Source organism: Symphodus melops, assembly GCF_947650265.1.
Source record: "Symphodus melops genome assembly, chromosome: 1".
Classification (NCBI taxonomy): Eukaryota; Metazoa; Chordata; class Actinopteri; order Labriformes; family Labridae; genus Symphodus; species Symphodus melops.
Genome location: NC_136691.1, coordinates 10,285,798 through 10,301,053, shown reverse-complemented (window position 1 = coordinate 10,301,053; position 15,256 = coordinate 10,285,798). Strand labels below are relative to the sequence as shown.

Below are 15,256 nucleotides of genomic sequence, written 5' to 3'. Positions count from 1 at the left end.
TGGGTTCAATAAGAGAAGCATCAGGGAAGCGAGTAGTTGGAGAAAGAAACACTAAAGTGGATAAATTAGAAACAGGGAATGCGTTTGTAATATTGTATTGAAACATGACGCTCACAAGTCTCTCTTTGGTCATAGGTGATGAAAAAGGACATATAATATCAAGGAAAATACTAAAATTCCAATAGTTATTTGTCTTCCTAAACAGAACATAATGTAACGATTTGCATGAGGTTTCATAGCTTCATGTGTCACAGCAAAGGTTATCTCATCTCATTTAACATACAGAGCATGTCCAGACCGCCCTTTTTGTTATATCATTAATGGAGACAAAACTCTAGTCTTCTAATGAGCAGCAGTGCGGACTTCCTTTTCAGAAGCAAAATCCTCAAACAGAACCAGAGTCATTATGAAAACCTTCTCTCACTGTTGGATGGATACCTTAAGTGTAGGAGAAAGTAAGAAAAAGGTGAATGAAAACGAACTGGCAAAAAGGGCATTCAGACAGGAATTATTAATTTTTTTTTTAAACCTTTATTTAACCATTGAGATTAAAAACATCTTTTCCAAGGGAGACCTGGCCAAGACAGGCAGCAGCAAACCCCCCCCCCCCCCCAAAAAAAACCAAAAAAACCCCCACAGAGTTACAGACAGAGACACAAAGAGATACACAGTACATATTAGAGCACAAGTAATGCGGCACGAGTTACAGACATGAGTTTGTATCATGAGTTACGCCTCAGACTGCTGCACAGTTTCACCTCTTATTTCTTGTAGTTTTTTTTGTGTCACATCTATGGAGGGTGGGGTTTCTTTTTACAGAAACATACTTTCAAGTTGATTTAGAATAGGGATCATTGCATTTTCACATGGCTTCTACTCCGCTTGGTTTGAGAGCTTTAGTTCTGTGTTACAGAAACTGATCTTAAATTCATCCCACATACTGCTCACACTTAAATCTTGATTCTGCTGAGCTTTCTTCTCAGATTCCCTGTTAGTTGAGTTCATTCGATGGCTTGGGTTAGGGCGTCACAGCAACGTCGCTTGTTTGACCTGGACCTGAACTGTGACCAACCTTATTGTATAGCGATGGAAATTCAAATGTGTTTATGAGAAGTCCTTGATTATTTCCCACTGATTTGAGATACCAAACAAATGATGATTTCATTGCTCTGTACAAGTGCATGGTAAGAGTTTAAAGTGACAGGGTCAGGAACTCTGAATGTGTGCGTTTGCAAACATTTTGGTGTATCATTTTGTTGTGTTGTTGTGATTATTCCTCCTTTACACACCGACTACAGAGCTTCTGATCTACGGCCGTCCGGTTTACATGACCCTCATTGCCAGACGCTCCAGCAAATTTGCCGGGACCCGCTTCCTCAAAAGAGGAGCCAACTGTGAGGTAGCCTACAGGGGTTGCCAGGGCAACAGTGAAGAATAGATAGTGGAGGCCAGGCTGAGGGCCATTGGGATGATTGAGATGAGTCAGATTGATCACAGGGGGTTAATTTGACCCGCTGCCTCTTCCTTGAGTATGCATGAGTTGTCCTGTGTGGGAGTGTGGTGGGAGGAGGAACAAACATGGATTTCCTCCTTTCTTCTTGGACTGCTCTGCTGAGATTAGGCTGAAACACACAGTTAATAGTTTCATGCTGGCTTTGATCACATCAGAGAGTGTGACTTTTTATCGCAGGACAATTAAATGACAAATGACAATAACACACACTAGTAAACACAGTTCCTGGTGCACAGCCGCAACAAGAAACAGAAAAATTTAGCACACTGAATGTCCTTTAAATTTCCTTTATCTGGGTTTAGAGCAGCAAAAACAACAGACACCTTTCAGCAGTGCTGCTCTACACCCAGATAAAGTAAATTTAATTTCTTCTGTTCCTCTTTGAGTGTATGAATGAGCCTGCATCACAGATCTTCCTTTAAAAAAAAAAAAAACAATTTTAAAGTTTATGCTAAATATTGGAAACAAAAACCCTATTGTCATGAGTCAGAATGTCTTTCATGTCTTTCTAATTGTTTTGACAATTTCTTGTTTATTTTGATCAAGTCAATCCACTGATTAATATTTTGTATGATTTGAGCTCCAGTTCACTGTTAACTGCAGTTCTTCAGTTTCAATGAAAGTTCAAAGTTTGCTTCTAGTAATAGATATAGTGGTAGTTGCTCTTTAAATGTTTGTGATCATGTCAGATGCACCTCATCTCACACTGACATGATTCAGGTTCAGTTTTTACCAATACAACTTGAACATGAAGTTTTTGAGTGTCTAAAAAAATTGAAAGTCTAACATCTGAAGTTCTGTCCATCCATGTTTCCATCCATCCACTGATGACGATCGTGTCTAAAAACTAAAAAAACTATTAAAGGGGAGCCTGTGGTGAGATTGTTTTCTACGCCTTGATTGTGCTTCTTTTCTTGGTTCACCAGGGGGACGTGGCTAATGAGGTCGAGACAGAGCAGATCGTCCACGACGCCTCCGTCATGTCTTTCACAGCAGGAAGTTACTCGTCATATGTCCAGGTGCGAGGTTCCGTCCCTCTCTACTGGTCCCAGGACATTTCAACTATGATGCCTAAACCCCCGATACGATGTAAGATTTCCTGCTTTGCCGCTAGAATCCTTTCTTGAAAATCCTGTTTGATGTCGTAAACACTCAGGAAAAAAGGTTTCATAGCTTATATTAGTGATATTTAGCTATTTTCTGCTGAAGGTATCCAGCACCTGCTTATTATAATGAAAAACATAGATAGATAGTAACAATGCCCAAGCGTAGATGAAAGATACTATTATATCCTCATTCAATGGTTAGCCAATCAGTGCCACGGTAGGGGTTTATCTATTTATGTCCATTCATATGAGCCACTGTCCGCAAACAGAATCATTCTTTTAGGGACAGAAAATAATGTCATTGGAAAACTGCATTATGATACAAGATTAGCTTTATGTTACGACCATTCTTCCCATTCACTTCTACAGATCAGGACAGCCCATCCATTCTCTTGAGTCGTTACAAGCAGGATAAAAGAACAAACCCTAGGCCAGACTGATGGGGATCCGGACTCTTAGGCTAATGATGTTGGAGACTTCTGGTGTGTTCACACGCAGAAGGACATTGTTGCTTTAATATGTACAATGTCCGTGTTCAATCCAAATCCCTTTTCACCCCAGTTTGCTCTTTCATTCATCCTCAGATGACGTTTCTTGTATGAGATAGACACACTGGGCATGTCCTAAAATGCCCTCCCTGGATCCCCTCACTTCATCGCCCTGTACAGTCTTTGATCCTCAGAGTCCTTATCCGACATCAAGCCAAATGTTGTCTGATTCTTGCTCCATCTCATGTGAAATAAGACATTTAAAGGTGCAGATCTTTCTTTTCCATCACTGTGACTACTGGGAGACGTTACAAAGGGTTACCTACAGTGTGCCTAAAGGGACAAAATAGCCCACGATTAAAAGAAATAAGGCATTTGTTCATTAATCGCTCTTAACTAGTTCTTGCTGATAGCCTAGTTTTTATGTAGAGATTTGCAAGAATTCCTCAGAATGTAAAATATTCTTTGATATTGGAAAGTATTTTATCTTCTTGTTTGCTACCTTATACTTATATGCTCCGTAACCTAAAAGTTTATTGTTGTTGTTTTTTGTTTTTTTTGGTAAAGACAGAAAGTTAAGGCAGTAAATAAGTATTTAGATGAGATCATTTTGTTTGAATTTTCGCTTATTTTCTATCAATGCTGGATGGAAAGATGGTTCATTACTTTTTAAACTCTTGGCAACCCTGAGTCTGGAAAAAAGGTACTTGCAAATATAATTTGTCATTTTCAATTCTTACAAAACCTCTTCCTGCAATTGAACTGTACAAGAGCTTAGTCATTTAATATGTAACTGGAATTTTTGTGTGCTTGTGCCCTCACCTGTACTCTGCTGCCAACCAAACAAATACAGTGACACACTTACCCAGAAACGGGTAAGCTATTAAGAATTTACTCATGGACTATTATTCTGTCAGCTTAATAACAGAAAACCAATTATGAAACAAATAAACATGACATTGACATTCATTTCAGTCTACAACCATCTGGAGTATTGTGAATCTGACATAAAACCAACACTCAGTAAAGTAAATGTTTATCTGATTGTTATTTGACTGCGTACAATGTAACCTATTAAACAAATGTAGGTCAGCGATATGGCCTAGAGACACTTTGAGCTAAGTGTGTGAGTATAGTGCACCAAATCAACCCCTTCGCTCTTCTCTACCACTGCCGTCCAGACTGGTTATTACGCAAGGGATTACATTCGTTTATGACCTTCCTCAAGTGCACCAATGTCTCGGTCGTGAAGGAAATGACCTTAATGGCTGCTTTACATCATCGTCATTATCAACATTCCCTTCTTCGTGATACAATAAGGATGTTACTGCTCTTTGAGTTGATATAAAACCATGTCTGTCCTGAAGCCTGCGTGCAAAGTGATGATGTATTTGGTTGTAGAGAGCTCTTGTCACGTTCGTGTTGCACGTTTTTTTATTTTTTCAATGTGATCTGACCCGTTTCCTTTCATCTTTCTTCTGGACGCTTCACTGGTCCAATTTGCCAGCAGGCGGCAGGTTTTGGGCTCCACAGGAGAGGGAAATGGAGGCCCTACAAATAATTTGGAAATAAAGAATGAATCAAAGAAAGAAAGATTGGGAGTCAAGCTCGGTTTGCTCAGTGTGTAGCTTCGAGAAACAAACTGACCTCATTAAGATAAATTACCTCATCAACCTACTTTCATCATTTTTATTTTTTTTACTTTAGTGAATAAACCAGAGTTTTAGAAAGGAGTTTTTAAGGATCTTTTCGTTGTTAAGAAATTCGATGGGTTTATAACACTAACTTCTGATCTGAAATGATCTGGACCACTGATTTGAAGATAATCCCTGATTGATGATAAGATCCTGTATTGATTTCCCCAGAGAAGAAAGTCAGCTTCACAGCTGCTTTTCATAACTCAAAGTATTTTGTTGCCATAATTTTCTACGTATTGCAGAAGAGCCAAAAGCTGCCATTCTTCAGGTGGTCTCTGAGGCTGCCTAAGTTTAAATCCCCATTTTGCCCAATATTAAAATGTACAACGTTTACAACAGATTGTACAAAATACTGTGTCTATAATTAAATACTCTATTCATGAAAGCCGTACCAGGGATTAAAAAACAACAAAAAAAAAAAAAACCTTTCAAATGATTTAATCTCTACAAATTACTGACAGATGAATCACTTTGAACACATTTACATAGAATGCTTTAATAACATGTAAACACCCTGCATATTAAACAACCACTGGAACTTTTCTTTCAGTGGACCAAGCTGACCCTTACGCCCATGTAGCTGCCCTTCATTTTGACCAGATGCTGCAACGTTTTGGCTCTCCAATCATAATCCTCAACCTGGTCAAGGTAACATGCATACGCACACGCACACACACACACACACACACACACACACACATACACATACACAGACACACACACACACACAGACACTTGGACAGATGCTTCAAAAAAGTACAGTGACTTTTTTTCTTTTTAGAAAACTTATCTTAACTTATCTTTATTATACAGCAGTAACACAAGTCTTTCATATTCAAATCTTAATTTGCATTTTAAATCACAAGTTCACATAAATGGACAGTCTGAGGATGAAGAATGTTTGACTTGATGGACAGGATTTAGGCTGTAGGCACAGTAAGAGCCTTTGAAAGAATACATTCGTAACATTTGGAGCAACAGAAGTGCTAAGGTTGTTTTCCTGTAAAAACCTACAAAAATAGCCACATCGTTGAGGGTCACTTGAGCCTTCCATAAAGTTTTTAGAATTACTGTAAGGCGAGAACTGGGCTGGTTGTCCGCAAAATATTTTTGGTCTGATTTTTCTTGGCTTGAATCGCTCTTATTTCACCTCTCCTGCCATATCCAAATATTTGGTTCAAAATTATAATTTTTTTCTATTTAAAATAGATAACAAAAAAAGAAAGAATTTACAAACAGAAGACTTAAACCAAAATGAATATATTGTTGTCAAATGATTATTTTTCTGGCTAATGTTACAATTCAAAAACAAACCACTGGAGAGAGTGGCAGCAAGAGATTCATACTGGAAACCTGCCCACCTGTAGTTATAAAAGAACGAGACCGTCGTATCGCCTTATGTACCTTCTAAAGGGGACGGGCCTCTTTGTGAAAGGTTTACGTAAGCCTCCAGTTGTGGATGTTTGTGGACAGCTCAAGAAAAATACTGTGTTTGAAGAGTCACTCAACAAGTTGTTATTTAATAGTGCGAAGGATTGTAATTGGCGAAGGATTGGCTAGATGTCGGAGGTTAGTTGTTTTGTTGATTTACTATCAGTTGACATTCTAACTGGCCTATTGAACAGTCTCCACATTGTTCTGAACACACACACACACACACACACACACACACACACACACACACACACACACACACACACACTCACACAGACATATAGTTGCAAGACAGATTGCTTTTTTTGACCTTGTGTTGTTGCTGTAAATTCAATACAAATTCAAATATAACAAAATGGGGACACTTTAAAAAAGTAATTGAGGTGCTTCGTTCAATCTTGAATGAAAATACACAAAGGGAAAGTCAACAAAAGGTTGGATGACTTCCTTGAAACATATATTTTGCCTCTTCATCCCTCTGTGGAACACTTTGTACGTATTCTTATTAAAGCCAGAGCTCCGGTAAATGTTTTGAGTTTCCTTTTCGCTCTCACACACACACACACACACACACACTTGGGCACTCAGCCATAGACTGTAGCTTTAGCTCCCAAGCTCACGTTGTCACTCCCATGGGGAGCCATGAGGCGAGGGACCAATCGCAGACCTCGGAGGTCGACACAAGCCGCGGCCATGTGATATGTGCAGACTGCTGGGAGTAAGGGAGGGGGCGCCCCGCTTGTACGCTACACCCTCTCACTTATACCAGAAAGAGGAAGGAACTGGCAATTAAGCATGAAATCGTGACAGTCATTCTCTGCATGGTGGGGCTGGGGTCGGCTTGGCGGTGTAACCCACCAGGACGGGTGCATGGTTATGTCATGGGTTGCTGCATTTTTCCGAGTGTTTATCGAAAGAAAAAAATTAAGAGCGCACATGGCAAAACATGTGAATCAACGTCTAAAACCAGAAAATAAGAGTGTGTTTTCTGAAAAGAATTTTTACTCTCCCTACATAGCATACTTCATAAAATACTGAATATAATTCTGGATGATTAATTTATTTTCTTGCAGGACAGGATTCAGTCAGGAAGAGAATCATGTCTTAATAACCTGCAACTAAACAAAGAGGTATAAGGACAAAAAAATGCTGAAAAGCTTCAAATTAAACACACCCTTTTACTGTTCAGAATCACTCATTTGAATAATTGGAGCTCATTTCCTCCATTATAACGTTCGGGGCCAGCCCCCTCGTGTTTGTACATGTGCGTGTGTGACTGTTTGATTTCATGTTATAAATTGTGATCCGCAACAGCTCCTTTGTACATCAGCAGTGATTATCACTCGGGGCATGAACCTGTGAACAGAACATGTGCGCGTTCATACACAAATGTGCCTTTTATATGTGCCTCGAAAGTGTGAGTGTGTGCACTGTGTGTGTGCCACGCAGTGGAAATGTGTTGGTAATTGTTACTGTGCTGGATGTGTGGACGGAGACGTTCCGTAAGCTGCTAAATGATGCGTCCAAAACATTTCTTACTGTGGTTGATCTGTCAAGAAGAAGACGATGTATAATTAGTGCGGGAATATGCTCATTGCTCATCATCAAACATGATGGACGACAAGTGCAAGAGTCAGACAGAAAGTATCTAAATGTACATTTTTAAATTATTTTTCTTTTATAATGAATCATTTGACTCCATGGATTCTTTAAAAAAAAAAAAACAGTGATTGTTTTCAGACAGGCATTAAGGGATGTGACAATTTAAGTTAACATCCATATTAAACTGACATTTAAAAAAAAAAAAATACAGAAACAATGTTCACAGCCTGATTCAAATGAAATGGGTCTAAATGATGAATTGATGGATTGATCTTGTTGTTGTGTCATGCACACAAAGTGGCCCACTCTCATGATCTTATGAGACAGCAGAACATTCATTAGGTTACGCTGGTTTCTTTTGCCTAGCCAATTATGAAAAACTTGAGCTGTGTTTTAAAAAAGGAGCCTTTGTTATAGCAGAGATTAGTTGTAAAAGACAGAAAACCTTGTTTTAAGACTGAAACTGTAACTTTGTAATGTTATGTAATATTCATGTCTGTATTAGCACAGGGGATGATTTTTTTTTAATAACTCTCTTTTGGTGATATGAAGGCTAAGAATGATGCATAGTTAGGGCGGTGGTTGATCTGACGGACAGGTTGGGTCGCATCTGTTGACTTCTCAGTTCGACGTCTCTGCCTGTTGCTCGCTTGACTGAAGCTTAATGTGAGATAACATTTCCAATATAGCGACCTCCATCATTGGTCTTGATATCTCTGAGAGTACATCCATTCTTTTTTGTTTTGATAGGTTTTGTCTTTTACCTAGCTTAATCTAATTCACCTGTATTTTTTTGTAAGTATTTACAGTTTTATTTGGTATTCTGTCCCTTTAAAAAATAAAATAAATTTTGATGAATTGCAACATATAATAAAAAAAACAACATGCACCATTTAGATTTGCCAGACTTGCAAATATGTAGATTCTTACCAAATTAAGATTCCTTATGCAAAAGATTATTTTTCCCCTTGTCCACCTCTTTGCGCCTCACAATCCTCACATTCCCTGCAGAGCTTCATCTCTTGTATTTTTCCCAGCTATTTCATGAGCTCATCCCTATTCATGTTCTGTCTAATACATATAGATCCTCCTAATTGTCCCTTGCAGATATATTCTTCTCTGAGGTCAGTGTGGAAAACACACGAGTGGATCGTTGTTAATACTTTAAAGAAAACAGCACGTGGCTCATGTGTGAATATACAGTATGTGCTGGCGCCCTCATGGGAACGTATAAGTCGATGGATGTCTGTTATAACAGCACATAAAAGCATTAGGGTAAGGTTTTGTTAGTTCATGGTCATGCGTTTGATGTGCATGTGCGTCTCTTCTTCAGAAACGAGAAAAGAGGAAACACGAGAAGATTCTCAGCGAAGAGCTTTACCCGGCTGTGACCAACCTGAATCAGTTCCTCCCTCCTGACAACTGGATCGACTACATTGCCTGGGACATGGCTCGCTACACTAAGAGGTTGAGACTGTTTGTATGTTTGCCCGTGTCGTTAGCTCAGATTCAGATCGGGACACAAGGCAACTTTTGTTCCAAAACAGCAGATGTCACATGTTAAGCATTTAAACCATAAAACAATGACAACAAAAAGCACTCGTCTGCTTTATTCTCTCCAATAAAATGTGATTACTCTGTGCCACTCAGAAGCTGCTCTCTCTCTTGTGAAAAATGAGTTGGCTGTGTTAAATGTCTGACTTTGTGTGAAGGCTTTAGAAGGATCAATATGTCCAGAACTCGCCTGAATGTGATTTATGTCTGTGGTTTCTGCTTCGGGGGAACCCGAGGAAGCGACAGGCGAAAAGTGTTGTTCGCTCATTATAAAGTGACAGTAAAGATATTTTCAGTCTGCCACAGATTAGGTGTTTTATATTTCATTGTATGTTTCTGCAATCGAGCAACACATGTATGTACTGGGTAAGTTTTTTTTTTTTTTTTTTTTAAATAAATACTTCTCAACTCCATCCTCTTTTCTGTCTTTTAGTAAGCTGTGCAATGTTCTGGACCGTCTGAGCATGATAGCCGAGAACGTAGTGAAGCGGACAGGTTTCTTCATTAATCGCCCCGACTTCTACTGTCACACCCTCAGACCAGATGACAGGTGAGCCTTTTCTTCTTCCTTTTTTTTTTTCCTACCTGTACTTTTTTTGTGTTTCTTTAAACATCAGACACACTTTTGGACATCTAAGGCTTTTTTTTTCGTGGCTTTTTCACCACTCTCATGCTCTCACTGGTTTCTGACTCTATCCACTGTCCTATCTCTCCAGTAAAAACGTTTCCACATGAGGCCCATGTTAACTTCGACGGAACTGCTGCTCATGGCGAACACCTTAGCTGTTCAAGTGTTAAAATAAGAAGCCAATAAGAGAAGGTGTAGTAGTGACAGACGAAATAGTGGAGAAAAAAATAAACCATGCGCTCAGGCACACCACCATCATCCCTGCATTTGCATATCAGACTTTTTTTTCCATTTTGGAAGGCTACATTATCAATATATCTTTCCATACATATTCAGAATCATACATTTATCGGCACTGCTTAATTTCAAAAACCCTCCCGATATAAATTCTTAATGGAAATTATGCCCGATGGCTGCCGCCTTTCTGAGAGTTTCCTGCTAATGAGCTGAGTAGATTGCCGTCCATGTACTTAACGCCTGGCTCTTCCATTGTCGGCATGTCTTAATCTCTTTCATCCAACATTATGCTTCTGTTACATAACCCAACGGCCACACCATAGCCAGCGTTTATCACCCTCCATTTGTTAGAGCCAATGCATTCTTTGTTCTCCACTCTCACTGCACACTCAGGCACATGTGCTGTGAAATGCAACAGAAGTGTCAATAAGCCTTTATGTTCAATAGTTTGACTTCAGTATATATAGCCCCCCATTCACAGGTCTCTTCTCTCCTAGCACGTTTCTTATACTTTGATGATGATCAGAATGTGTTTTAGTTCACTGAAATACATTTGTTTAAAATCCGCTTTTCCACCACTGTTTTTTTTTTCCTTTATACATTTACTCTGATTTTGCATGTAGCTGCTGTTTTTTGATGCATTTGAAAACAAAAGTGATGAATGAAACTATGACTGAAATATGGGGAAAGAACAAATAAGGACAGACAGAATCCAAAGACAGACTCAGTAAAATTCATTAAAATTATTTGTTCTTTTAGAAAGGGTTTTTTTTCCCCTTCTCTGTTGTATACCACCAGTCTGGATGGAAAATGTGATCTTCTTGAAAATTATGAGCTGATGTCTCAATCTAACAGGCCTCAAAAAGTTCAGCCTTGAAAAGCAGCTATTACACCTAATGCAGAAAGAAAATGTGCAAAATAAAAAAAAATGCTTGTCCATTAGCGGTTTGCTATGTGCACTTTAATGCTTTTAGTCTGTTGGTTCTTTCAGGTGGGGAGATTTAGGTGGACATGTCACAGCCAGTGGACACGTACAGGTAAGCCTCATGGCAAAACGGTTATATATTAATCTCATTTTAGAGAGATTGGAGCTTTTTGCATAGAAAAAGGGAAAAGAAAAAGAGTATTGTAAAAAATTGAGATGTCTATGAAAGGGGTGTCATAAAGAGTCCTTAAACCTTGTATCCAATTATTGCTGTGTGCCAAGGAAATCACTTCTCTGTCCAAACATTTTTTTTTTTTGAAAAGGAGCTCAACTGTCACAACTGCAAAATTAAACATTCAGGTTATGATTAGACTTTTTTCGGAGTAGTCATGAAAACTTTGACCATGTATACGATGATCTGTTTAGAATTATCTCAGCTATTTGCCCTCATTTAATTGCTACCGCATACAGGTGTATACATCTTATGATGCCACCATGTGTCTCTGTTGTTGTAGACCGGTGTTTTGCGGACAAACTGCGTGGACTGTCTTGATAGGACCAACACTGCCCAGTTCATGGTGGGAAAGTGTGCCCTGGCCTATCAGCTTTATGCACTGGGAATGATTGACAAGCCCAAACTCCAGTTTGACACTGATTGTGTGAGGTAAGTCAGATATAAAACCAACGTTTAACACAAGCTCTAATTGAAACTTTCGGTACATATTTAAACTTGTTTGTGTGTGTCAGGCTGTTTGAGGAGCTTTATGAAGACCATGGAGACACGTTGTCCCTGCAGTACGGCGGCTCCCAGCTGGTCCACAGAGTCAAAACCTACCGCAAGATCGCTCCCTGGACACAGCACTCCAAGGACATCATGCAGACTCTGTCGCGCTACTACAGCAATGCTTTCTCAGGTGTGTCATATATTTCTTATCTTTTCAAAACCTGTTTTCCTGTTTTCAATTCCCGTCTGTGCAGGTAGAAAAAACTGTAACAACACTACCCATTAAAAGCATCTTCTAATCAAACAGTCAGAAAGACGATACACACATCAGACATTACAAGCACTTGCAAGCACAAACAAAAGTATAAGTATATCACCACAGTTTGCCGAGGTCTGTCCACCACTTTTAGTCTTTGTATGTGTCTATGAATTAGGCATTTTAAAATGGATACCAATAAAGTGACATCCTCACTGATGTCCAATTTGATGTCCCCTTCCATTTTTTTGTTTACATGGAGGGGTTTTTCCAGTTTGATAATGCTCAGTGAATATTGGATATCATTTTTGTGTGTGTGCGTGTGTTTGTGTGTGTATGGGGTCCAGTTTGGACGTGTGCGCAGAAAATTAAGAGATACCGTACATCTGATCTTTCTAGGTTGAATTCTTCGCACAATTCTTTAAATGTTTCAGTTCCCGTCCTTTCATAACCTGGTGGACAGAACTACGGCTTAAATTTCTCCATCTTTTATATCCCATATCAAGTGTTAGGGTTACACCATATACATGTTATAAAACATTTCAACATTTTAAGTTAATCCTTTTTTTTATCCTCACTTTATCCTCCGTAAAATAAATGTTCCCTCTGAGGATTTGACAACATGTGAACTTCTAAATATGAAGCCCCCTTGTATTCACCCTGTCTAAAATCCTGACGGTCAGAGCCCTTCATTGAAAGGCAGACCATACTGTAAGTGCCTGGGAAGCGTTATTGAGACAACTAAAAATCATCTCCCATGCCAAACAAATCTTCTAAATTAGAGGATCTTAAAGTGTTGTAATATTTGTTTGTGTTAGAATAGGAATAGTTTAATAATAAAATAGCAGCCTTGGAAATATATTCCTCTACATACCCTTTATTTAGCCTAGAAGTTATGTTATCTAGAATATAATACAGTGGTTTTGTTCAGTGTATCATATCTGGAGTAATAGTGTAGTTCTCCTTGACCTAGAAAGTCCACCTCCTTAGAGTGCCTTTGCTTTTGACTCTTGTCCTCCCACTTTGAAAAATCAGATCAATTGATGAGCATGAGCAACTTTAATCTGGGTCACGCCATGACTTGACCCTGTTTTAAGATCCGGCATGGTTGAGAAAGAAGTCAGTTCCCCAGTTGCTAAGCCGTGCTTTTCAAAAAAAGTGAAAAGCTATAAGAAACGGGTGCCTGATGTCAGCCTGCCCTGCTCGCTGCACACAAACATTTTCCTGCTTTTAGCCACGACTACGTTTTCCACAGCAGAAACACAAGCTTCAAAAGTATCAGTATTAATCTTCTCCACTGTTTATTTTTTTATTTATTTATTTAAACATTCCCAGACCTCTACTTGCACCATGTAAACGAATGCTTGCTTCTGGGGGTTGACACCATCAAGGACTATATGATGAAAACACTGAATCTGAATGAAGTTCGTTTTCTCAGTCTGAAAAAATAAACTGGCTTTGCAAATATCCGACCTTAACAAATTGAGACCTAAGGCCACCTGATAAAGACTCTCTCAAACCTAAGTTATGTTTAAAATCAAGCCGAAGATTTCAAGGTTTGCTTAAATCTTTGTCTCAACCTCTGTATTAGATAGAGACATTAAATTGTGAACACTTAACGTAAACTCTTGGCTTTAACTCTAAATCGGAATTGCCTTCGCAACTTTAGGTTATTGCCTTTAAAAAAAAAAATCATCAAAAACAAAGGAAGGAGGAAAACACAGATGTGTGATAGGTATTTGTATTTGTTTGTTGTTGTTTCATTTCTCTACTTAATCCATAGACACACACCAATGATCCAGTCAATGATGTACACTTTTAAATCTCTGCCAATCTCTCTGACATCTTCTCTGTGACTCCCAAACACAATGTGGACACACAAACATACTATACACACACTGCCATATGTTCTGCAGCCCTTTGACAGGCTGCTGCAGATTTGAATCAGTGTTTTGATGAGAGCACTGAAAGGAGGGCAAGTGGGATCAAACAAAACGTATCTGTTGACAATTCTTCAATGCATTCATATAATTAACAAAATATTTTGTGAGATGAAGCTTTGTGCCACTTCATGATAGTGTTCACGGAATACCCATAACTCTTATCTCATGTGTATTGTATTGATGTATTGAATGTCAGGCTGAAAATGACTGAAAGAAAAGCCTCAGTAGCAGACTCGAATAGAAGCCCATTTAGTTTGTAATTATCCAACGTGACTATTGGGGCTGTACACACGGGGCCTCACAGTTGGGGAAAGGATTAAATGGCACCGAACTGGGCATCATGCAAAACACGTGCCACATGCTGAACACACAAACACTCCAAGAGATTATCTGAGCATGCTCCCAAAGACAAACATGTTCCAGTCAGGTGGTTCAGGGAGTTGCCACTGGTCAGGTAAAGTGTCTCATGGACTTTCAAATGGAGCTTATAATAAAGAACAGAGTTTATTCCCTTGTTTTAAAAGGCACGAGTCAAAGCTAATGAACTTCTAAACTCACTTTGCTGGATAAAACACTTCAAATTATTTTCAACAGTTAAAATGACAGAGCACAATTTACAGCAACTCCACATTGTGACACACCCGCTTACCGTAGAGAGAAATCAACCACAACACATAAAATCGATATTAAAGGCAACAAATGTATTAAAAAAATGTTGCGGTGATTCCATTTATGGAATTTTCAGATGCTGGAGGAAAACAAAGGGAGGTTTGTGAAAGCAGGAGGCATACAAAGTCGGTTGATCAAGTGTATTGTTACGTCATGTACATGTATGTCATGTATACGAAATAGGGCTGTCAGCTTGATGTCGTTAATCATAATTAATCTAGGTCTGAAATTATTGAATACATTTTGTTAGTGGCAATTAATCACATGCCATTTTGTCCCTTTTGATGCACCATAGATAAGCCTCCGCAGTGTCTCCCTGTAGTCTAATTTTCCTTTATAAACTTCCTGACAGTTCAAACGTAATATGACATCAATCTTTTCACTTTTACCGTTCATTTGATCTTTTTACATTCCATTGATTTTGTAAACGTCAATGTACCAGAATGTTCTTACTTTTTGTCAACATTAAGTTAAGTACAA

General features: G+C 38.8%; 2 protein-coding genes across 3 annotated transcripts in view; both read left to right on the top strand.

The window, feature by feature from the left end:
* Positions 1–15,256, top strand: part of gpr6 (G protein-coupled receptor 6) — a 119,745-nt gene that overhangs the window by 71,236 nt on the left and 33,253 nt on the right. The window lies entirely within an intron of this gene.
* The window catches only part of fig4a (FIG4 phosphoinositide 5-phosphatase a), a 51,089-nt gene that overhangs the window by 10,335 nt on the left and 25,498 nt on the right, over positions 1–15,256 (top strand). For both annotated transcript variants that reach the window (XM_079354121.1, XM_079354122.1), the window contains exons 9-16: positions 1,299–1,399; positions 2,440–2,602; positions 5,355–5,452; positions 9,174–9,307; positions 9,828–9,944; positions 11,251–11,296; positions 11,700–11,848; positions 11,932–12,098. In XM_079354121.1, coding sequence (XP_079210247.1) covers positions 1,299–1,399; positions 2,440–2,602; positions 5,355–5,452; positions 9,174–9,307; positions 9,828–9,944; positions 11,251–11,296; positions 11,700–11,848; positions 11,932–12,098 — 975 coding nt within the window. The remainder of the gene's footprint in view (positions 1–1,298; positions 1,400–2,439; positions 2,603–5,354; positions 5,453–9,173; positions 9,308–9,827; positions 9,945–11,250; positions 11,297–11,699; positions 11,849–11,931; positions 12,099–15,256) is intronic.